The sequence below is a fragment of the Nothobranchius furzeri genome, chromosome 2, assembly GCF_043380555.1.
Source record: "Nothobranchius furzeri strain GRZ-AD chromosome 2, NfurGRZ-RIMD1, whole genome shotgun sequence".
Lineage (NCBI taxonomy): Eukaryota > Metazoa > Chordata > Actinopteri > Cyprinodontiformes > Nothobranchiidae > Nothobranchius > Nothobranchius furzeri.
The window spans coordinates 72,294,086-72,316,416 of NC_091742.1; the positions used below are offsets into that span (position 1 = coordinate 72,294,086).

The 22,331-nt window shown below is 47.0% G+C and overlaps 2 protein-coding genes across 3 annotated transcripts in view; both read right to left on the reverse strand.

The window, feature by feature from the left end:
* LOC107373972 (zinc finger protein 271-like) overlaps positions 1 to 15,633 on the reverse strand; it is a 60,837-nt gene extending 45,204 nt beyond the window's left edge. Inside the window, exon 1 of one of the 2 annotated variants that reach the window (XM_070547872.1) lies at positions 15,113 to 15,633. In XM_070547872.1, coding sequence (XP_070403973.1) covers positions 15,113 to 15,281 — 169 coding nt within the window. In that variant the 5' untranslated portion in view covers positions 15,282 to 15,633. The remainder of the gene's footprint in view (positions 1 to 15,112) is intronic. The other variant, XM_054735486.2, reaches the window with a different exon arrangement.
* Positions 15,634 to 15,718: 85 nt separating this feature from the next.
* Positions 15,719 to 18,232, reverse strand: LOC139065428 (uncharacterized). Its single transcript, XM_070547910.1, has 3 exons — positions 17,862 to 18,232; positions 17,639 to 17,776; positions 15,719 to 17,423 (listed from the first exon to the last, which is right to left on the reverse strand). Exon 3 carries the CDS (start codon positions 17,386 to 17,388, stop codon positions 16,774 to 16,776), a length of 615 nt encoding a protein of 204 aa, XP_070404011.1. The 5' UTR covers positions 17,389 to 17,423; positions 17,639 to 17,776; positions 17,862 to 18,232; the 3' UTR covers positions 15,719 to 16,773.
* Between the last annotated feature and the right edge of the window lie 4,099 nt (positions 18,233 to 22,331).

Below are 22,331 nucleotides of genomic sequence, written 5' to 3' on the forward strand. Positions count from 1 at the left end.
CGCTAGGTACTTTTAAGATTTAAAAAGTCAAGAAGGGGGTCTGAAAAGCTGTTAGAAATAGCGTCAAAGTCGCTAAGTTGGCAACACTGTGGAGGAGCGCTTCATTTGCAACTCAGGGCAGCGCAAGTGGGAGGAGCAAATAATCGGCTTGTTTTGTTTTTATAATCGTTCAAAAACATTTCATTCGGAATATATTTCTATGTCAATGTTCAGAATACGACACCTGATAGTCTGAAAAAAATAATACCTAATTTGGAAAAAATAATACCTCCGAGACCAAATTTAACACTTTTAATGGCCTTAAATTTGACTATTTTTATTTATCACCTTTTTAATACTTTTTAAATCCCGCGGACACCATGGGTTAGCATGGGATCCTGAAAAATGTGGAATTGTTCATGTCCTCTGTCCTATGTCAACCCTTGTCTCTCCCCTTTTCCTATGCCTCTTTGCGTTTTCTGTCCCTCTTGTCATGACTCCCGTCCTTCACCCTCCTCCACTTCCTCATTATACCTTCATTTATTTCACCTTGTCCTCTCACCAAGCTCCAGCCAAGCCCTGTTTTCCCCAGCAACCTCTGTCAGCTTCAATCAGCTCCATTCATTCCACCTGCTCCTGTAATCAGCCTCATCCCATTCACCTGCTTCCCCTGCTATAAAAGACCCAGCCATCCAGTCAACAGATGCCAGATTATTACAGCCTTGCCAGTAGTTCTCCAGCCATCCACCCTGCCTGATCTTTGCCTCTGGACCTTGTTTTTTGCCTGACCCCTGCCTTGCTCTCTGCCTGCCACTTTGACCTTAGCCTGCCTCTGAACCTGCCTCAGCCTTGCCCTCCAGGTACCTCTGCATTAAATAAAGACTTTTTAATATATTTTTACTGTGTTGGCGTCTTCACGGGTCTTCTGAACTCGGTTCCTGACAGAATAATCTGGCCAAACTCTGACCCTACGCCGACACAGTACTTGGGAGTTTATTTTTTATATTTTTTTTCTCGACTTTTCATCTGACCTGACATGGATCCAGCAGAATCTTGGACTACACCAAAAACTCTCCATTACAGATACTGTGGAGACCCAGAGACTTGCCGGACTTATATCGAAGCCTGCGCTCGTTGTTTGGACCTGGCTTCCTCAGGTCATGTAAAGGTCTCGTTCATAATGTCTAATCTGGGTGGTGACGCCCTGGTATGGGCAATGGACTATATTTCTCTGCGTCCGTCCGGCTCTGTGTCCTTCTGGGAGTTTGCCAGGGGTCTGCAGGAGACCTTTGGTCGTTGCTCGTCTCCTGTTCCTGTCTCCGATTCCACACCCCAAGAACATCAGGTCACCTCATCCATATCCACTCTGTCTGTCCCGATGCATCAGTACTCTCCTGCTCCCATCAGATCCGGTTTCCTTTGCCTTTCCCCTGTCCCTGTTGACGCTGTCTCTCCCTCCACCCGACGACGACGCCGGAACCGTCGCCAGCAACCCCTGTCCAAACACCACCCGCACGCATCGCAACCTGCTCTGGCGGTGGCCTCTGATGACGCATCGCAACCTGCTCTGGCGGTGGCCTCTGAGGACGCATCGCAACCTGCTCTGGCGGTGGCCTCTGAGGACGCATCGCAACCTGCTCTGGCGGTGGTCTCTGAGGACGCATCGCAACCTGCTCTGGCGGTGGTCTCTGAGGACGCATCGCAACCTGCTCTGGCGGTGGTCTCTGAGGACGCATCGCAACCTGCTCTGGCGGTGGTCTCTGAGGACGCATCGCAACCTGCTCTGGCGGTGGTCTCTGAGGACGCATCGCAACCTGCTATGGCGGTGGTCTCTGAGGACGCATCGCAACCTGCTCTGGCGGTGGTCTCTGAGGACGCATCGCATCCTGCTCTGGCGGTGGTCCCGGGGGACGCATCGCATCCTGCTCTGGCGGTGGTCCCGGGGGACGCATCGCATCCTGCTCTGGCGGTGGTCTCGGAGGACGCATCGCATCCTGCTCTGGCGGTGGTCTCGGAGGACGCATCGCATCCTGCTCTGGCGGTGGTCTCGGAGGACGCATCGCATCCTGCTCTGGCGGTGGTCTCGGAGGACGCATCGCATCCTGCCCTGGCGGTGGTCTCGGAGGACGCATCGCATCCTGCCCTGGCGGTGGTCTCGGAGGACGCATCGCATCCTGCCCTGGCGGTGGTCCCGGAGAACGCATCGCATCCTGCTCTGGCGGTGGTCCCGGAGGACGCATCGCATCCTGCTCTGGCGGTGGTCCCGGAGGACGCATCGCATCCTGCTCTGGCGGTGGTCGCGGAGGACGCATCGCACCCTGCTCTGGCGGTGGTCCGGGAGGACTCATCGCACCCTGCTCTGGCGGTGGTCCGGGAGGACGCATCGCACCCTGCTCTGGCGGTGGTCCGGGAGGACGCATCGCACCCTGCTCTGGCGGTGGTCCGGGAGGACGCATCGCACCCTGCTCTGGCGGTGGTCCGGGAGGACATATCGCATCTTGCTTCGACGGATGAGGTCCAAGGGGCTCCGGCCCAGCCTGTCCAAGGGGCTCCGGCCCAGCCTGTCCAAGGGGCTCCGGTGAAACCTTTCCACAAGCCTCCAGTCCAAGGGTCAACACCTCCAGGCTCTGAAGAGGACCTCTCCTGCCCCTGCTCTGAAGAGGACCTCTCCTGCCCCTGCTCTGAAGAGGACCCCTCCTGCTCTCAAGTTCCCCAGTCTCAAGTCCCAGAGTCTGTGCCCCCTCAAGTCCCAGAGTCTGTGCCCCCTCAAGTCCCAGAGTCTGTGTCCCCTCAAGTCCCAGAGTCTGTGTCCCCTCAAGTCCCAGAGTCTGTGTCCCCTCAAAGACATAGTCCAGTTTCCCCTCAAGTCCCAGAGTCTGTGTCCCCTCGTAGTCTTAGTCGTGGTCCAGTTTCCCCTCGTAGTCTTAGTCGTGGTCCAGTGTCCCCTCGTAGTCTTAGTCTTAGTCTTGGTCCAGTGTCCCCTCGTAGTCTTAGTCCAGTGTCCCCTCGTAGTCTTAGTCCAGTGTCCCCTCGTAGTCTTGGTCCAGTGTCCCCTCTTAGTCTTAGTCTTGGTCCAGTGTCCCCTCTTAGTCTTAGTCTTAGTCATAGTCCAGTTTCCCCTCTTAGTCTTGGTCTTGGTCCAGAGTCCCCTCTTAGTCCTCGTCCACCAGTGTCCTCTATCACCACACTCCTACAGTCCCGTCTCCTGGTTCCCCGTCGCCGCCCCCCCAGGCTCTCACAGTCCCGGCTCCTGGTTCCCCGTCGCCGGCCCCCCAGGCTCTCACAGTCCCGGCTCCTGGTTCCCCGTCGCCGGCCCCCCAGGCTCTCACAGTCCCGGCTCCTGGTTCCCCGTCGCCGGCCCCCCAGGCTCTCACAGTCCCGGCTCCTGGTTCCCCGTCGCCGGTCCCCCAGGCTCTCACAGTCCCGGCTCCTGGTTCCCCGTCGCCGGCCCCCCAGGCTCTCACAGTCCCGGCTCCTGGTTCCCCGTCGCCGGCCCCCCAGGCTCTCACAGTCCCGGCTCCTGGTTCCCCGTCGCCGGCCCCCCAGGCTCTCACAGTCTAGGCTCCTGGTTCCCCGTTGCCGGTACCCCTGACTCTTCTGGCCCTCCTTCCTGGTCCCCCCTCCTCCCGCCCTGCTCTGGCCCTCCTTCCTGGTCCCCCTCCTCCCGCCCTGCTCTGGTTTCCTGTGGGCGTCTGGTATCCGCCCTTGAGGGGGGGGGGGGGGGGGTTCTGTCATGACTCCCGTCCTTCACCCTCCTCCACTTCCTCATTATACCTTCATTTATTTCACCTTGTCCTCTCACCAAGCTCCAGCCAAGCCCTGTTTTCCCCAGCAACCTCTGTCAGCTTCAATCAGCTCCATTCATTCCACCTGCTCCTGTAATCAGCCTCATCCCATTCACCTGCTTCCCCTGCTATAAAAGACCCAGCCATCCAGTCAACAGATGCCAGATTATTACAGCCTTGCCAGTAATTCTCCAGCCATCCACCCTGCCTGATCTTTGCCTCTGGACCTTGTTTTTTGCCTGACCCCTGCCTTGCTCTCTGCCTGCCACTTTGACCTTAGCCTGCCTCTGAACCTGCCTCAGCCTTGCCCTCCAGGTACCTCTGCATTAAATAAAGACTTTTTAATATATTTTTACTGTGTTGGCGTCTTCACGGGTCTTCTGAACTCGGTTCCTGACACCTCTATTATCTTTCAGCTTTCATACACACACCCTTGTTAGTGTCAGTCCAGTGATTCCCAGCCCTAGCCTCTGATTATTTCAGTTTTTACTTCTCATCAGTTTTCACTTTCTTATTTTGTGTGTAATTTTTCTATTTTCATGTTTTATTTAGCTTCCGTTTTTGTGCCTTTGAGCACTGCATTTTTCTTAGTTTTTTTTGTTTAGAGTCTCTTCTCCTGTTCTAATTTTTTCTCAGTTTTTTTTCCAATTGTGGTTATCCCCTCTGCTCTTTGATTGACTCTGTAAGATCCTTTTCTTGGTGTTAAGTATTATCATTTTGATAGTTTATCCTTATGTTCTCCTAGCTTTTCACTTTCAGTAATCTTCATGTTTGCACTGCATTATGGTTATTATTTTAACACAGAAAAAGTGTTATTTTTACCTTGTTTTTACTGATGTTTCGACAATCACTGCAGCCTTCTTTAGAGTTTTGCCACTGTTAGTGGCATCACTTCCTTTCCTTTTTGTGTGTTGAGTTGCCGTCCGGCATCACCAATGTATGTTTTATTGCATAGTTTGCGGGGGATTTTATATACGATTCCACATTTGTGTTCTGCTGATATCTTGTCTTTGGGGTGTACAAGTCGTCGTCGTCGTCTTCCTCCGCTTATCCGGGTCCGGGTCGCGGGGGCAGCATCCCAACTAGGGAGCTCCAGGCCGTCCTCTCCCCGGCCTTGTCCACCAGTTCCTCCGGCAGGACCCCAAGGCGTTCCCGGACCAGATTGGAGATGTAACCTCTCCAACATGTCCTGGGTCGACCCGGGGGCCTTCTGCCGGCAGGACATGCCCGAAACACCTCCCCGGGGAGGCGTCCAGGAGGCATCCTGACCAGATGCCCAAACCACCTCAACTGGCTCCTTTCGATCCGGAGGAGCAGCGGTTCTACTCCGAGTCCCTCCCGAATGTCCGAGCTCCTCACCCTATCTCTAAGGCTGAGACCGGCCACCCTACGGAGGAAACTCATTTCGGCCGCTTGTATCCGCGATCTCGTTCTTTCGGTCATTACCCAAAGCTCATGACCATAGGTGAGGATTGGGACGTAGATCGACCGGTAAATCGAGAGCCTGGCTTTCTGGCTCAGCTCCCTCTTCCCCACGACAGATCGGCTCAGCGCCCGCATCACTGCAGACGCCGAACCAATCCGCCTGTCGATCTCCCGATCCCTCCTACCCTCACTCGTGAACAAGACCCCGAGATACTTAAACTCCTCCACTTGAGGTAGGACCTCTCCCCCAACCCGGAGTTGGCAAGCCACCCTTTCCCGGTCGAGAACCATGGTCTCAGATTTGGAGGTGCTGTCCTCATCCCAGCCGCTTCACACTCGGCCGCGAACCCACCCAGCAAGAGCTGAAGGTCAGAGCTGGATGAAGCTAGGAGGACCACATCATCCGCAAAAAGCAGAGACGAGATTCTCCTGCCACCAAACTCGACACACTCCACACCACGGCTGCTTCTAGAAATTCTGTCCATAAAAGTGATGAACAGAACCGGTGACAAAGGGCAGCCCTGGCGGAGTCCAACCCTCACTGGGAACAGGTCCGACTTACTACCGGCTATGCGGACCAAACTCACGCTCCTCTGGTAAAGGGACTGAATGGCCCTTAACAGAAAGCCACCCACCCCATACTCCTGGAGCGTCCCCCACAGGGTGCCCCTGGGGACACGGTCATAAGCCTTCTCCAAATCCACAAAACACATGTGGATTGGTTGGGCAAACTCCCATGCCCCCTCCATCACCCTTGCAAGGGTATAGAGCTGGTCCACAGATCCACGGCCAGGACGAAAACCACATTGCTCCTCCTCTATCTGAGATTCAACTATCGATCGGACCCTCCTCTCCAGTACCTTGGAGTAGACCTTTCCAGGGAGGCTGAGGAGTGTGATCCCCCAATAATTGGAACACACCCTCAGGTCACCCTTCTTAAAGATGGGGACCACCACCCCTGTCTGCCACTCCCTAGGAACTGCCCCCGATGACCACGCAATGTTGCAGAGACGTGTCAACCATGACAGCCCTACAACATCCATAGCCTTGAGATACCCAGGACGAACCTCATCCGCCCCCGGGACTCCGCCGCTGTGTAGTTGTTTGACTACCTCAGCAACTTCTGCCCCCGAGATCGGACAGTCCATCCCCAGGCCTCCCGGCTCTGGTTCCTCCTCGGAATGCGCATTGGTGGGATTGAGGAGCTCCTCAAAGTATTCCTTCCACCGTCCGACTACAGCCTCAGTTGACGTCAGCAGCTCCCCATCCCCACTGTAAACAGTGTGAGCGAGTTGCTGCCTTCCTCTCCTGAGGCGCCGGACAGTTTGCCAGAACCTCTTTGGAGCCGATCGATAGTCTTTCTCCATGGCCTCACCAAACTCCTCCCCCGCCCGAGATTTTGCCTCGGCAACTGCCACTGCTGCACCCCGCTTGGCTATCCGGTACCTGTCTGCTGCCTCCGGAGACCCACAGACCAGCCACGCCCTGTAGGCCTCCTTCTTCAGCCTGACGGCTCCCCGAACCTCTGGTGTCCACCAGCGGGTACGTAATGTATGGTTTTGTTGGTGTACTTATGTTGTTTGTTTTCATTGTTGCCATTATTGTCTGTTATGCCTTTTATGTGTGGTTACATAAACAGAGTAGGAAGTGTATTCTGGTCAGAAATCACAACCAACCAACAACAACGGAGGCCTGCCATTAAAGCCTCACAGGCAGGATAACTGCAAGGCCGACTTGAACTGTTAAGCTAATTGTGAATAGGTGACTTTTAGCAGACGAACTTGCTATAGTTGCATTTGAAAAGGTGGCTCCTAACACCTATGATAAAGCTACTTTTCAGGTGTAGAAAACAAGTCATACGCATACATAGACTTATGTTTATGTTTATTTATTTAGCAGACTTACAATTTATAACCTATAGGGCATGTTGTGATCTGTGGGGGAAACCGGAGTACCCGGAGGAAACCCACGCATGCAAGGGGAGAACACGCAACTCAGCGCAGAAAGGCCGCAGAATTTCGAACCTGCGACCTTCGTGCTGCGAGGCAACAGTGCTAACCACTGCGCCATCATGCAGCCCTATAGACTTGGGTGTGGCGTGTTGGACGGTGGGCGGGATTGTGAACTGTGATGACAATATAAACTTGGGAATAAGAAGGACAGTTTACTGCAAGAACCTTTGGCTTGATAAACACGACACAAAGATGCTTAAAGGCTACATTGCTGCCGAGGCTTTGGCTCTGCTGCAAAATATGGGTTCTTGTGATTCAGTTGGGGGAGGAAGAATCCATTCTCTTGCAGGAGAGTTTTGATTTGTCTTCAGATGATGAGTTGTGTTCCACGTCAGAGAGCAGAACTCCTCTAAAGAAGAAAGGATGACTGGAGACACAGACAGGCAACATTTTGGAACCCTAAATGTTGGAATCTTTGAATGAATTGTCACTACACCACCGATTCACATGTAACTGCCACATTTACAGTAGGGATGCACCGATCAGGTTTTTTGTTGCCGATCACCGATACCGATATCAAAGAATGCTGATCACCGATACCGATCACTGGATTGGCCAGAAATTTTCTACAACATTATAATGAGTGCTACAAACTACATAATCTGGGAATAAAGGAAATGCAACCTAATCTAAAGTGGTCTGTATTAGGGTTGTCACGGTGTGAAAATTTAACCTCACGGTTATTGTGACCAAAATTACCACGGTTTTCGGTATTATCGCGGTATATTTTTTTAAACGTGCTACATTTTCACACAATTAAATAAACCCTGTATGTCAGGAAATATTGTCCTCAGTTTATGTCTACATTTTGCCTAAAATGTGTTATTTTGTAATTATGTTGTTTATTTGTTTACATTTTTCCCCTTTAGTCTTTAAAATGCCAATATTTGCCCATAACTTCTTATTTTCAGTCTGTTTGATGTCATCATTTTAAAAATATTAGTTCAGATGACACTCAGTACTCAAGTAGCCTTCTAATCAGATACTTTTTTACCCTTACTTGAGTAATAAACCCTATATCAGGAAAATATTGTCCTTGGTTTGTGTCCTTCCAGTGAGCTTTGCAGATGTGGGGAAAATGTCATCAGGCAGTAATCATTGTTAAATTCATAATTATTCTCAGAGAGAGACCAACTCTTATCTGCCCCTGGGAGCCCCGTGATGCATAGCGTCATCTCAACATGGGGGTGTCCGCGACACGGTTTATATGCAGGTAGCGGCGCTGCGGCTGCTTTATATAGCGACTCGTTGCATTCGTCCTCAACCCAAATCCTCGGATCACACATTTTAGCTAAAACGCTAACGTTAGCTTGCCTTGTGTTGACTGTAGAGTTGTGGGTGATGGTCACGCAGATGTGTCATGAGATTTGAAGCGTTGCTGCCTTTCACAGACACTTTTTCTGCACGTGCTGCAAACAGGATAGCCGTCCGTCTTCTATAAACTCCCTCGGCATTCTTCAAATATCTAAAAGATAACCGTAACTCCGACTTTGTCTTCTTTGAGGGATAAAAAATGTCCTCCTGAGCGCTCCTTTGGCCATTATTTCAGCTTTAGCTTCAAGAAAGTTTTTGTTGTAAACAGCAAAGCGTGCATGTGCCGCCGGTCCTGCAACTTCAGCAGATGATACGGTGGCTGGTAAGAGTCACCGCGCCTACACCGCAGCCACGGTGAACCCACCAAGATAATATAGTTTTTTTTAAACAAGATGGTTATTATTATTGTCAACTTTTTTTTTTACCGGGGTTTACAGCTACACTGGTTACCGTGACAACCCTACCTGATCAGTCTGCTTTGATCTATTTTGAAAATTCCGATCAAAACCGATAGGGGCGCTATCGGCCGATTACGATCAAATGCCGATCCATCGGTGCACCCCTAATTTACAGAACAAAGGAAACCATCCACAAGTGATTAAGAATCCTAGATAACAATAGCCCAGTCAAATGACAACTCTCTGGTAGAGATGGGGGATCCCGTCAAATGACAAGTCACTGGGATTTCTAGTGTAAAGCTTGGTTTATGCTTGATGCATTCACTTTACGCTTGGTGATGCGGCTCGCGGATGGAACGCGCTTCACAACTTGCAGCATTTATGGTTCATGCGGCTTGTCTCTGCGGTGAGCCAATATTCTCCAAAACTGAACGGGGCAGCATGGAGCTCTACGGCATGCATCCAACACTACACCGTAGTATACCGTAAATCCTCTAATACAGGCCCGGGCCTGTATTTGACTCAAGCTCATCAAGCTCCAGGCCTTTATTGGAAGGAGGGCCAGTATTAGAGGCAGGCCTCTATTTCTATTTGAGCAAAATGAACTAATGGTTCGCTGGAGTTTTTGACAATTAAAATTGCGCCCACATTTTCAAAGTTAAACACATTTCTTTTAACAACGGTAGTTTCTGCTTCAGCCATCTCCCCCCTCCCCCTGCGCAGCAGCCGCAAACTCACGGATGCGCCTGCAGCCTCTCGGAGTTCCTGCTGCTCTAAACATTAAAATAATTATTTCATTTTCTGTTCCTCACTTCTGATGACCTTCAATGGTGTCTGTTTGTTGCAACACCAGGTACAAAAACTAACTTGTTTTTATTTGACTATTTTTCTGTCCTGTCTGTTTATTATCTTCCTGCATCTCCTCTCAATCCTAAAGAGAAACTGCTACCTGGGTTCATATATATTCACCTCATGAGTTACCTTTGAACTGCAGTTCTAATAGATCTACCGACCGCAAAAACAGCGGAGCGCTTGCTGTTTGGCGGCCGTATCAGTGATCAGTGCATCGGAGGACAAGGTGATGCCCGCAGCGCCCCGCTCCACAGCAGCGAAACGCATCAGGCGCAAATAAAAGACAGAAAACATTAAAGGAAATGAACTGACATGAACGATCGCGTGTCAGTACCTACGGTCTGGCACAGCGCGTTGCTGATCACAGAGAATGTGATCATACGTTAATTCAATAGGGAGCGTGGTTTCACAGACGCGGAAGTGATAGCGTCGGTGAAACGCCGGCTGCTCTAGGAAACCCCCGAGCGTTCGAGCGTCAACGAAGTGACACGGAAATGCCGGGCTTTCCAGAAGTAAGTAAGATAACTTACTATGAGCTGATAGTTCGTTGGATTGATCGGTAGGTTGGAAACTCTGATCGTGAATCTGAAGAAACGATGACTGAGTGGTGAGCTGGAAAGGCGACTTCCGTTTATAGCCGCGGTTTGTGACGTAGGTGCGACGTGGAGGGAATCCCCGCGAGGGGCATGCTGGGAGTCCCTACTTCGCGGATTTTCACCTATCGCGGCCAGGTCTGGAACGCATCTACCGCGATAAACGAGGGATTACTGTAGTTCATACAACCCCTACTGCTGCTCTCCAGAGTGTTCTGCAGCATAATCAGCACGTTCTCTTTGAACTTGATAGTGTAATGACCTGGCCGGGGTTGTAAGCCAGGTGCATTCTGGGTATTGTGTTATATGTGTTTCCTATCGTTCTGCTAGTTCCTATGTGCTGATTTGCGTGTTGTGTGAGTGTTATGTAAGCCACAGGGAAGGTGATGTGTGTTCTGTGGAGCGGGTTGAATTAGCATGGTTAACTGACACCATGACTCTGTGTGGTAGGAGCGTGATAGAGGATCGAGTCTGTAGCGTTACAAAGTGTTGAAGAAAAAGCCTCATAAAGGTCTGCGTGAACACCTACTGCCTTCTGCTGGTTGATTTGGGGACTACCGCTGGGACGCTCGTACTTGCTTGTTAATTCCATCCGGCCACAATAAGAGACCGGCCATTATTTACCTCCGCTGACTCTGACACCGGCCAAAATTGGAGACCCGGCTTTTAATTGAATACCGGCCTGTATTAGAGGATTTACGGTAAGTAAAAATTACTGTTGTTTACAACAAGGCATTGCAGCATTTTTAATAGCGTCCTCCTCTTTTCTGACAGTGCGAGCTATTTCTCTCCAAGAATTATTAACAACATGTTGATCACGGTGATCTCTGAGAGCTGAATCATACAAATGTCTGTATTTACGAACCTCTGCCATACTAGTTCTTGCCGGTCCGCCATGTTTTTCCACGTCCGACCGTCCGTGCAGTTAGAAAATTTCCTAGGTGCGCGTTGCGGAAATTTTGGGCCGTGCGGAGGCGCTGTGGAGGGGCGTGGTTAGTTTATCGTACAATTATGAAATTTGGTACACTTATAGTACTCAACAGTCCGCACAGAAAAGTCTCTTGCAAGCATGGTCAATATCAAACAGGAAGTCGGCCATTTTGGGTTGAAATGGCGATTTTTTGCAGTTTTGGCCGTTTTTAGGGTCCGTTTCTGATTGGATTGCTCGATCATTTTTTTCACGATCGTCTCAAAAATTGTGTCAAATTGCTCAGAAGAGATGGGCGAAAAAAATGAGACAATAAAATTGACTTTTCGTTAATACTGAAGGGGTGGGGCCAGGCCTCGAAGTTTGACTACTCGCCAAAAAAATTTAAATAGCTATATCTTCATAAATGAATGGAATAGAGTTACCAAACTTTCTATGGTCATTCGTCATCCACCCACAAAGTAAAGTGAATGGTCGGATGATGACGTCACACAAGCCCCGCCCCCTCAGGACCAAAAAGGTTAAGTTTTACTGTGAAAGGTCCCAAATTGCCCCATTTCATTTAATCACCACAAATTTGTAGCTGGTAACTGAAGACAAGTTGGGGTTGCTTGGCGTCACTTTATGGGAGTTTTCGGCAGAGGGCGGGGCTGTGGCGGTGCGGCGAAGTCAGGCGTACCGCCGTGGCCTTACGTTTGCCTCCCATTTCGTCAATTCTAAAGATATCGTCACGAAACTTCTTGTGAGTGATCCTAGTCCGGCCCATCAAAAGATCTGATGTGAACATCCGGTGGGCGTGGCCTATTTTTTGAAATAGCGCCCCCTAGGACCATTAAAACTGTCAGCCCCAAGCCACGCTTTGACTGAGGATTACGAAATTCGGTACACTAATGTGGTGTCTCAGGACCTACAAAAAAGTCTCTTGGAGCCAAGTGCAAAGTCGCACAGGAAGTCGGCCATTTTGGTCCAAGTGCGCAATTTAGTGGTTTCGCACACGTTGTTTGGAGAGTGATGCTCCGTCGCCCTTTTCACCAATCGCCTTCAAACTTCTGCTATATACTCTTAAGACATAGAGGAAAAAATTCAACCGTCGGATTTTAAATAAGTATAAAGGTGTGGGCGTGGCTAAGCCTCAAACTTTGACCTTTTGCCAGGCCACTCTTTTTTCACAGCTCCCTATTGGACTCCTTTTACCCAATCACAAGGAATCTCTGGTAAATAGCAGCAGACAAGTTGAGGTCACTTGGTCTCCAGTACTGGAAGGTTTTGAAAAAAGTTGGGGCTTTGGGAGCATGGCGAAATTCGCCATCACGCCATGGAAATACGTTTGCCTCTCATTTCTTCATTTATCGTGATATCACCTCGAAATTTGTTGAGTGATCCTAGTCTGACCTCCAATAGACATGGTCAGCTTAAGTTTGTGGGCGTGGCCTATTTTCTGAATTAGCGCCCCCTAGGACCATTAAAACTGTCAGCCCCAAGCCATGCTTTGACTGAGGATTACGAAATTTGGTACACCAATGTGGTGTCTCAGGACCTACAAAAAAGTCTCTTGGAGCCAAGTGCAAAGTCGCACAGGAAGTCGGACATTTTGGTCCAAGTACTCGATTTAGTGATTTTCGCACACGTTGTTTGGAGAGCGATGCTCCATCGCCCTTTTCACCAATCGCCTTGTAACTTCTGCTAGATACTCTTAAGATATAGTGGAAAAAATTCAACCGTCGGATTTTAAATAAGTATAAAGGTGTGGGCGTGGCTAAGCCTCAAACTTTGACCTTTCGCCATTACATTACTTGACTTAATAACTCCCATGTGCACGATCAGAACTATATCAAACTTTGTCTGTGTGATCACTGACCACATCTCAAGGCAACGTCATTGTGGACAGCTGACATCACCTAAGCCCCGCCCCCTGATAATAGGAAGTCTATTGTTTTATGGGGAAATGCCCATATTTGTCACCTCTAATTTAGTCAACATGATACTAAGGACATGCCCTGTCTTCATGATGTTGTGATGACCATTCAGATCTGATAGCTTTCCAGATAGGGAGGGGCTTTGATGCCATGGCGAATTCTGGCATGACGCCATGACCTTACGTTTGATCGTAACTGCCACAAACAGCCTCCCATCTGCAGGAGACTGAACATGGCAATCAACAATCATGCCCTTTAGCCAATGAGACACAAACGGTTGGTGAAATTTGTATAATGTCACCACAGCTCCCCCTACACACCATTAAACCTGTAATAACTCCTACAGACGAGGTCGTAACTGCACCAAACTTGGTGGGCTCAGAGGGGATGCTGAGTCAGGGTGAGGTGCGGACGAGGTGATCGTTTGCGGTTTCTGGTGTCGGGGTGGTCGACATTTCTGTTCCGCGGACATGCCCTGGTTCCCCGGGCTGCCGGCCGGAGCGGAGCGGCGCGGAGCTGCGAGGGCCGAACGACGCTGCTTGCAGCTTTAATGTTGATTTTATTTCCCTGTTTTCATTGGTCTCTTTATCCCTTGTTTTACCCATTTGTCTTCTACTTTAATGTTTTACCTTTTTTGCACAATTTGAATTGCTTTTATTTTTGATTTATTCATCATGTTTCACATTTCTCATGTACCACGTTCAACGCCTTGGGCTTCCCGACAGGCGCTTTATAAATAAAGCTTTGATTGATTGATGTGGCATTTCAAAATAAAGTGCAATCAAGTCATTAAGGACTATTTTTACTAATTCCATGGTAATTTCTCAAAAACTGTTTCATTCCGCAACATCAATCGACTTCAATCTTAAGAGTACACATCGAGCACTACATCCTCCCCAAATTTCATGAAGATCTGATGTGGCATTTCAAAATAAAGTGCAATGAAACTAGTCAGTAATGACAATTTTCACTATATTCCACGGCTGATTTCTCAAAAACAGTTTGATTCCGCAACATCATTCCACATCTGCCTTAAAGTACACATAGACGACTACATCCTCACAAAATTTCTGATCTAGTCCTCGATGTGTGTTCTAATACTGAGGTGGAATGATGTTGTGGAATCAGACAGCTTTTGAGAAATTATTAAATTGAATATAGTGAAAATTGTCTCAAGTCATATTTTATTGCACTTTATTTTGAAATGTCACATCAGATCCTAATGAAAGTCGGGGAGGATTTAGCAGTCAGTGTGTACTTTAAGACTGATGTGGAATCAGACAGTTTTTGAGAAAGAAACCATTGAATATGGTGAAAATTGTCTTTATAGTTAAATTTGCACTTCATTTAGACCGTTTTGAGAATGAAACCATTGAATTTAGTGATAATTGTGAATATTTTCACTTTCTTTTGAAATGCCACATCAGATCAGGATGAAAGGGAGGGGCGGGATAAGAATTGCAAAGTAGACAAATGTGTTTATTCTTTTAATTTTAAGTATTTTTAAATAGATAAAATCATAAAAACACAGTTTTATCTTGCACACAATTTTACACAAACATGTTTATTTCGTGTTCATTATTTTAATTAAAAGTATTATTAAATAGATAAAATGATAAAACGAAGTTTTATCGTAGACACAATTTTACACAAACTTTGAAATGTGTTTTGAGCGCTTTTATTTTGAAAGACACTCTATAACGAGGACACCGTAAATTCTCTTGTAGTTGCGCCCGTAAAAATCGAAAGACGGCTAGCTAGAAGGCAGTCAGAAAACTGAGGTCCGCTTGCTGGAGATGATCTACACAAGAAAGCAGCTTTCTACACACCTTAAATAATAACAGGACAGGGCCCCGGGCTAAATTATTGTCCCACTCTTTCTCTGCACGAGTCCCGCTGGTGTTTCTTACCTGCTCCATGTGAGCTGCTCTGTGGTTCCCAGCTCATATCCGACAGTCTACGCTGACTACCGAGCCCTTCCTCGAACTGGGCCAAGGCTTCTTCAACCTTCGTGATGAGTTTTCTAGCAGTAGCTACTTGCTTGTTGACAAACTCCATCAGAGACTCTCCTGAATACATGTTTAAGCCGTATATATGTCGATGGTTTAACCCAGAGACTCAACATTCACCTCATACAACAAGCTAACCTTGCCAACAGTCCTTTACTTCTTCTTCGTCTTGGTTTTGGTTGGCGCTCGGAGAACAATGAACGTGTTACCGCCACCTGCTGGTCAGGACAAGAACGACACCAAGTGAGAACTTGGAAGTACAAATCCAAAATATAAACGTTCTTTCATTGTAAAAAACAGGGTTCAAAATTAACCTTTATGATCATCACCTTGGATTCCCACTAGCCATTTTTTCTGCAGTCAAAAAAGAGATTATGAATGCCACTGAATGAAGATTTTGTCATTTTATTAACACTGCTGTTGTGAAAAACGCACACATACTGCAATACACACAAGAACATATAAAAAGTGCAACATTGATTTATTTTTTTCTCACTGTATCTCTTCCCTCTGAATCAAACATCCTCATCCTCAGAGCTCTCTGAACGTGTTTCTTTTTCTGAATCTGAGTAAGCATCAGTTTCTTTTGTTGCATTTTTGCGCACAAATTCAGGCCTGCGTCTGCGCAAACTGTCAGCATGCCAGATGTCAATGGCTTTGGTTGGATCAAAGTCTTTAATGTCAGATGAGCACAACTGGGTTTTCAGGAGGTCAGAGAGGGTCTCACCTTTCAGAATCAGAATCACAAAAACTTTATTTATCCCCGAGGGGCAATTAAAAAAAATAAAAATAACAGCAGAGCAGCATAATGTTGGACATACGGACATTGAATAAATAGGCAATAAGGAAGTAATAAAGCAGCAAGAAGATGGATAAAACAGTAAAATATGTAAAAATCACTGAGTAAGTGAATAAAGTGACTAAAGTGTCATCTGTATAAAAGTTAAATATATGGAGAGCCCAAGGAGAGGGTTTATCAGGGGATGGTCTTATCTGCTGGAGTTAAAGAGCAGAATGGCTTTGGGGACAAAGGTGGCTCCTCCTCTCAGTCTTGCAGGAAATGCAGCGTAGGCGTCGCCCAGAGGGGAGCCATTGAAATGCGGGGTGAAGAATGTGAGAGGGGTTGTGGAGGATTTGGGCTGCCTGTCTCAGGGCTTGTTGATAGAAAACCTGAGCAAGAGTTCTGACAGGCAGGCCCACGATTTTGGAACACACTGATGTAGTGTGTTGCAGTCTGTTCCTGTTCTGGAGGCTAAGAGAGTAGAACCAGCAAGTGATGGAGAAGGTCATGATGCTTTCCAGGAAGGCACAGTAAAAAGTCATCATGACTGAGGAGCTGACTCCAAAGAAGTTGAGCTTCCTAAGGAGATATAACCATTGGTGGCACTTCCTGAGAATCTCCTCTGTGTTAGCAGATCATTTCAGGACCATGTCTTTGGTTTTGCTCACATTCAGTTCAAGTTTGGAGCTGTCACACCACTCTACAAGCTCCTGAAGAGCAGGTCTGTGGTGTTGTGAGGAGCCTGACAACAGTGATAGGAGGACTGTATCATCAGCGTATTTCACCAGGTGACAGTTGGGATGTGTGGATCTGCAGTCGTCGGTGTAGATGTAGAGCGGGGGGAGAGCACACAGCCCTGGGGGGAGCCGGTGGAGGTGGAACGGAGACCGGAGAGACAGTTGTTGACCCAAACTTTCTGAGTCCTGTTGGTTAAAAAGTCCAGTATCCACAGGGTTAACTGGTCATCTAAATGAAATTGGGAGGAAAGTTTAGTAGCCAGGATGTGAGGCTGCAGAGTGTTGAATGCTGATGAAAAGTCAACAAACAGAAGCCTGGCGGAGGAGTCAGGGAGCTCCAGATATTTGTGGATGGAGTCCAGGATGAAGATTTTTGCATCATCGGCGCCTCTGCGTGTACGATAAGCAAACTGGAGTGGATCCATCAGGGGCTCAGTTGCTCTTACAATGTGCTCTTTTATGATCTTCTCCATGGCCTTCATCACCAAGGAGGTTAGCGCTACAGGACGAAGATCGTTAGGAGACTTTGGGCGTGAACGCCAGTCACTCTTTACCTGCTTCATGACACTGAACCCTCTTTCACAGTCAGCTGTACTTGCAGGGATGGTGAGGAGAGCATCAAAGAGGTAAAGGACGTCAGGACACCGATGGTGCAGCATTCTGTTCACAGTAGGCCAGGTTTTCTCAAAAGTTCCTGCAGAAGGGTCAGACAAAATTACAGTCTAGCAAGCAATAGTTTAAAATGCAACTTTATATATTATTTTAAAGACATAATTAGATTTGTAATGCGCTTTTAACAAATTACAATCTTACACTATTAGACATTTAGCTTTTCAAGGACTTGTTAAAAACTTTGCCATTTAGGAACATCAATGTTAATTTTTTTCTCTAACATCATTCTCTAAATACCTTGGCTAAATCCTGCTGTGTACAGTTCAGCCTTAACAATTGTCCATTGATCAGGGATCAAGTCCACATCCACTCCAGCAGACAGCAGAAGAGGTCAGAAGTGACTTGTGAGCTTGTTTATCTCCTCATCACCAAAATCTGAGAACAAGGGAAAACATTACTACAAAGTTCAGAAGTTGTCGTAAATCATAAAATGCATTGGCAAGATGTGTCCATCACTAACCGAAACTCGTGTCTGCCTCTGGCCAGCACTGGAAACTGGTCAGTCGCATAGCATGCAGGACACCACTGTTCACATCACTAAATCTCGCAGTGATGCATTGACACAGAGAATCGATCAACTCGTTCTTTGCCTTGTTGTGCTGGCCAGCATCAGAAGGCTTCAGAAGGACTCCCTCATATGTGTGTGACAGTGTGAGTGTCCTGTCACAATGTCCCGATTGATCATGCGCCCTGGCTACTTGGCCAAGGGGATGTCCCTTTGGCTGACTGGTTAGAGCGTATGACTCTCACCCGGGAGTCTGGGGATCGAATCCCGCCCGGGCCCTCGTGTCTCCACCTTGCCACATGTGTCTGTGTCCAGCACTGATCTCAGCTTAGGCCCAGGTCTACATTTGTGCAGATAGATTGATGGGTGTCATTTCATCCATCCACATAGCTACAGTATTTATTTGAAAGCAACATAACCTAAAATCAAAGAATACAATGTAGGTTACATACCTTGACTTGTACTTTTGAATGACAGCTTGAGACTCTGAGCTTCAGCCAGGGCTGACACGGACCTCTGCAGTGACTTGGAGAGGCTGCTCAGTTGATAGATGGTGTCATGGAGAAGGCAGCATAACCTGAGCACCCCACCATCCTTGGCTATGTTGAGGAACCCCTTGGCCTTTGCCCTCAGAACTGCATTGGTGTTCGTGGTATTTTGGGACTACAGACAAACAAACTAAATTATATCACAGCCACAGACCGCATTAAAACTGATGATAGTGAGTATCAGATTTAGAGAACATTGTATCTATCTACACTAGTTTTACTAGAATGTAAATTAACACACCTTTTCCTCTAAGTGGTGGACAAAGCCAACATATCCCCTGAGAAAATGATCAAGTGCATTGAAGAAATGTGGGAGCCACCGGGTTCCACCTATTCTGGTTGGCATCAAAGGCTTCAGGTGGAGCTCCCTGAAGTGATCCTTTAGGCTGGCCCTGTTTACGCCACTCTTATGATATAAGGTGTAGAGTCCACTCAACAGGTCCTCAACTTTCCTGACCATCACATTCTTCCTTATTCCATCCGAAAAGGAGAGTTCAAGCTTATGGGCCATGCAGTGGCCCGTAACATCTGTCTCCACGCAGTTTTGTAACAACACCATTGTTTACTCCTGTCATTACAGATGCTCCATCAGTAGTGATGGCAACCAGCTTCTTCTTCCAATCAGTGCTGACTTCACTGTCCAACATACCGCACACAGCTTCAGCTATATTTGCAGCATCTGGCTTTGAGACTGATTTAACCCCAACAAGGTCAACTTGAACTTTTCCTTCACTGGCACTCCTGACATAAACAATTTCTTCTTCCATCACTGCACTGTCCAGGGATCCATCTGACATGACTGACATGAACTTGCCATCTAATAATCTTGTCTTCATTTTTCTCCTCTCATCCTCTGCTATGTAGTGTATGAATTCTTTTGCTTGGTGGTCATTTGTATATGTCTCTCCTATCTTCAAGCCTTTCTTTCTGTCCACCCTAAATTAATCATGTGAATAAAGCCAAAGTTAGTGCAGAGTTCAGTTACTGAGTTCTTTTATTTTTTCTTTTTGAAATCAAGCATAACATTTCATCTGTGTCAGTAAAGGCGTGTCTATCATCACTCTGTATCAGTTTAAATGCACTGATTCTGAAACATGTAAATGGAATGATTGATTTACTTACTCACACATCCATGCGAAGTCGGTGAAAGGCCTTCCCTTTTTTGCGATGGCATGAGCATTTCTAAAAAGAAGCTGCATCTTTTCCAACTCCAAACTTCTGAGTGAAGAGAGACTTTTCCCAGCAACACTTCAACTGGAACTGCCTTAGCAGTCTTCATTTGGAGGCTTTCCTGTTGACTTCGAGCTTTTTCGTGGTCCTTCACAGCCTCGATTTTAAAATTATTAGTCCCCACCACAAAACTGTTAGTTTTGTTTATTTCTTTCGTGTACACTCGGCAAATTTTACAAAACATTACTGCATTTTCATTGTCAAACACAAGCCATTCACGGCCTGTCTGCCATTTACTGTTGAAGTTTCTTCTCTTCGCTTTGCACGCTCTGTCAACACTCTCATCTTCTGCTTCCTTCCTCTTCTCACCTCCTCCAGACGTCTGTCCTAACCACCGCAGCATTTTATCCAACTTTGCCGTCCAGCTCTGATTTTTCTTTGTCTTTGCTCTTCATCACGTATTTTTTGCTTGTGTTTTCAGGCGTTTCTGGTGTCGCGCTCTCATTGGTGATTGGACCAAATTGCACAGCAGACAGTAGTGTGCCTGTGCGCTGCAGCCAATAGGCCTCTAAAACGTCACAAATAGCACACGGTTTACAGTAGTGTCGTGATTCGTCTTCGAGGAGGGAAGGAGGGGGCAAACGACCCAGAGCGTCTCTGACATGAATTGTTTGGTTGCCTCCGGATCACCGGCCAAACTGGCTAGTAATATTTTAACAGTACCCGCCAAAACAATTTTTAACCCGCATTTGGCGTGTTGGCGGGTGTTCATTTCGAACCCTGGTTGTAACATATCATCATCAGAAGTTTCTGTTCATAGGAAACCAAAAATGGCTATAAGCTGACAAACCATTCAAATTAAAGCTGCAATAGCAAATCTGCAAGGAAATCTAGCTTTTAAACACAAACACGGTCACAGAACACTTAACCCATCATCCCTGAGTCACGTCCGGCAGATACCGGAACCAGCATTGCCACAGTAATCAAGAAAGCACTAAACACCAGTCGCCATTACCTAGGTCTAAACATATTTTGTTGTCTGTGACTTCTAATAGTGTTTTTCTTTTTTGGACTCTGGTAGTTTGTCCTAAAGTTCAAGTGGTAGCAGTTGGCTGTTTCTCCTTCTCTTATACTGTTGAGCCAAGAGAAAATCTCACACCAGTGGTGTTCTGCTGCAAAAAAATAAAAATAAAATAAAAAAAGCTCATAATGAGCGGAGGACCCAGGAAGTGCGGCGGTTTGGCAAAAACGACAACCAATACCGTAGATGCTTCAGACAAAGCCATGTTATTGGCGGGGGTTTTTAGACAAATGCAAGAGAACCACAAGTTGTTGTATTTGCTTTTATCGCAGCAAAACATTTATAGCTAAACTATGTTAGATTGTTGTTAAGAGGCATGAAAAAATGTTTTATGCTAGTTTGTTTAGCAGAAAAATGTATTTTTAGAATCTGTTAGTAACTTGTCTTTGTTTTGTCTCCAACTGCTGGCAGATGTTTTGTTTTGCTTTATCATTTAGATATTTTTATGCAAAATCCCAAAAAGATGTAAATGTAAAGGTAATTTTCAGACTAATTTAGTCATTTTTTCTTCAGTTGTTTTGAGGTCTAAATTTGCACAGAAACTCTATTTATACTACATTTTCTATTAATGTTGTATAAATGTCCTTTTCTTGTTTGTGGACATTTTTTAAATGATGAAGTTGTTTGTGCTTCATGCTATTCTATTTTTATTTTAGCCAGTTTGTTACATAGTCTAGCTCATGTCATTATTCAACTTTTCTTATTTTGCTTTAATTTGTGGATTGTTTGCCAGAGTTAGGCACCAGCTCTCCATGACCCGTATGAGGATTAAGTGGTATAGAAAATGAGTGAGTGAGTTTGTGGGCTATTTTTGTGGTTGCATTACCCTTTATAATAGTTAAATTGTCTCATGGGCTGATTGGCTGCACCTGGCGGTAAGGCGTTTCCTTTTTCCTGTTTTCGGTGTTGCACTACGTGTAGCTGTTTGGTGTTTGGGGCTCGCTAAAACTGATTTAATTTCTCTGTACTAGGATATCTCTGAGTTATTGTAGCACATAAGCACGCTAAAACACACATTTTCTGTTGTTCCACCTAGCTTTTAGGGAACCATTTGAGTTCGCACGCAGTTTATTTGGTGTTGAACAGTTTGCTCGTCCAGTTAGCTTAGCCTCAGCACAGCTATGGCTACTTCTGTCTCTGCTTCTCCGTCTCCTATCTCTTGCTCTCTGTGTCAGATGTTTAGTTACTCCTCTGCCTCCTTTAGCAATAATGGTACGTGTAATAAATGTAGCATTTTTGTAGCTTTGGAGGCGAGGGTGTCGGAATTGGAGTCCCGGCTCTGCGCTGTTGAAAAACCCGTAAACAGCCGTAGCTACTTAGCTAGCGCGGGGCTAACTAGCTCAGAACAACCCTGTAGCGATCCTCCGGCAGAACCCGAGCAGCCGGGACCTCAGGCCGGCTGGGTGACGGTACGCAGGAAGCATAGAACCCAACCCGTGGGCCACCACCAACCCGTCCACATTTCTAATAGATTTTCCCCGCTCAGTGACGCACCCACTGACAAGCCGACTCTGATCATTGGCAGCTCCATAGTCAGAAACGTGACATTAGAGACTCCAGCAACCATAGTTAAATGTTTACCTGGGGCCAGAGTGGGCGGCATTAAATCTTATCTGAAACTGCTGG

Coding starts and splice junctions, on each gene's coding strand:
- LOC139065428 (XM_070547910.1), bottom strand. CDS start 17,388: ATGCTGCACCATCGGTGTCCTGACGTCCTTTACCTCTTTGATGCTCTC.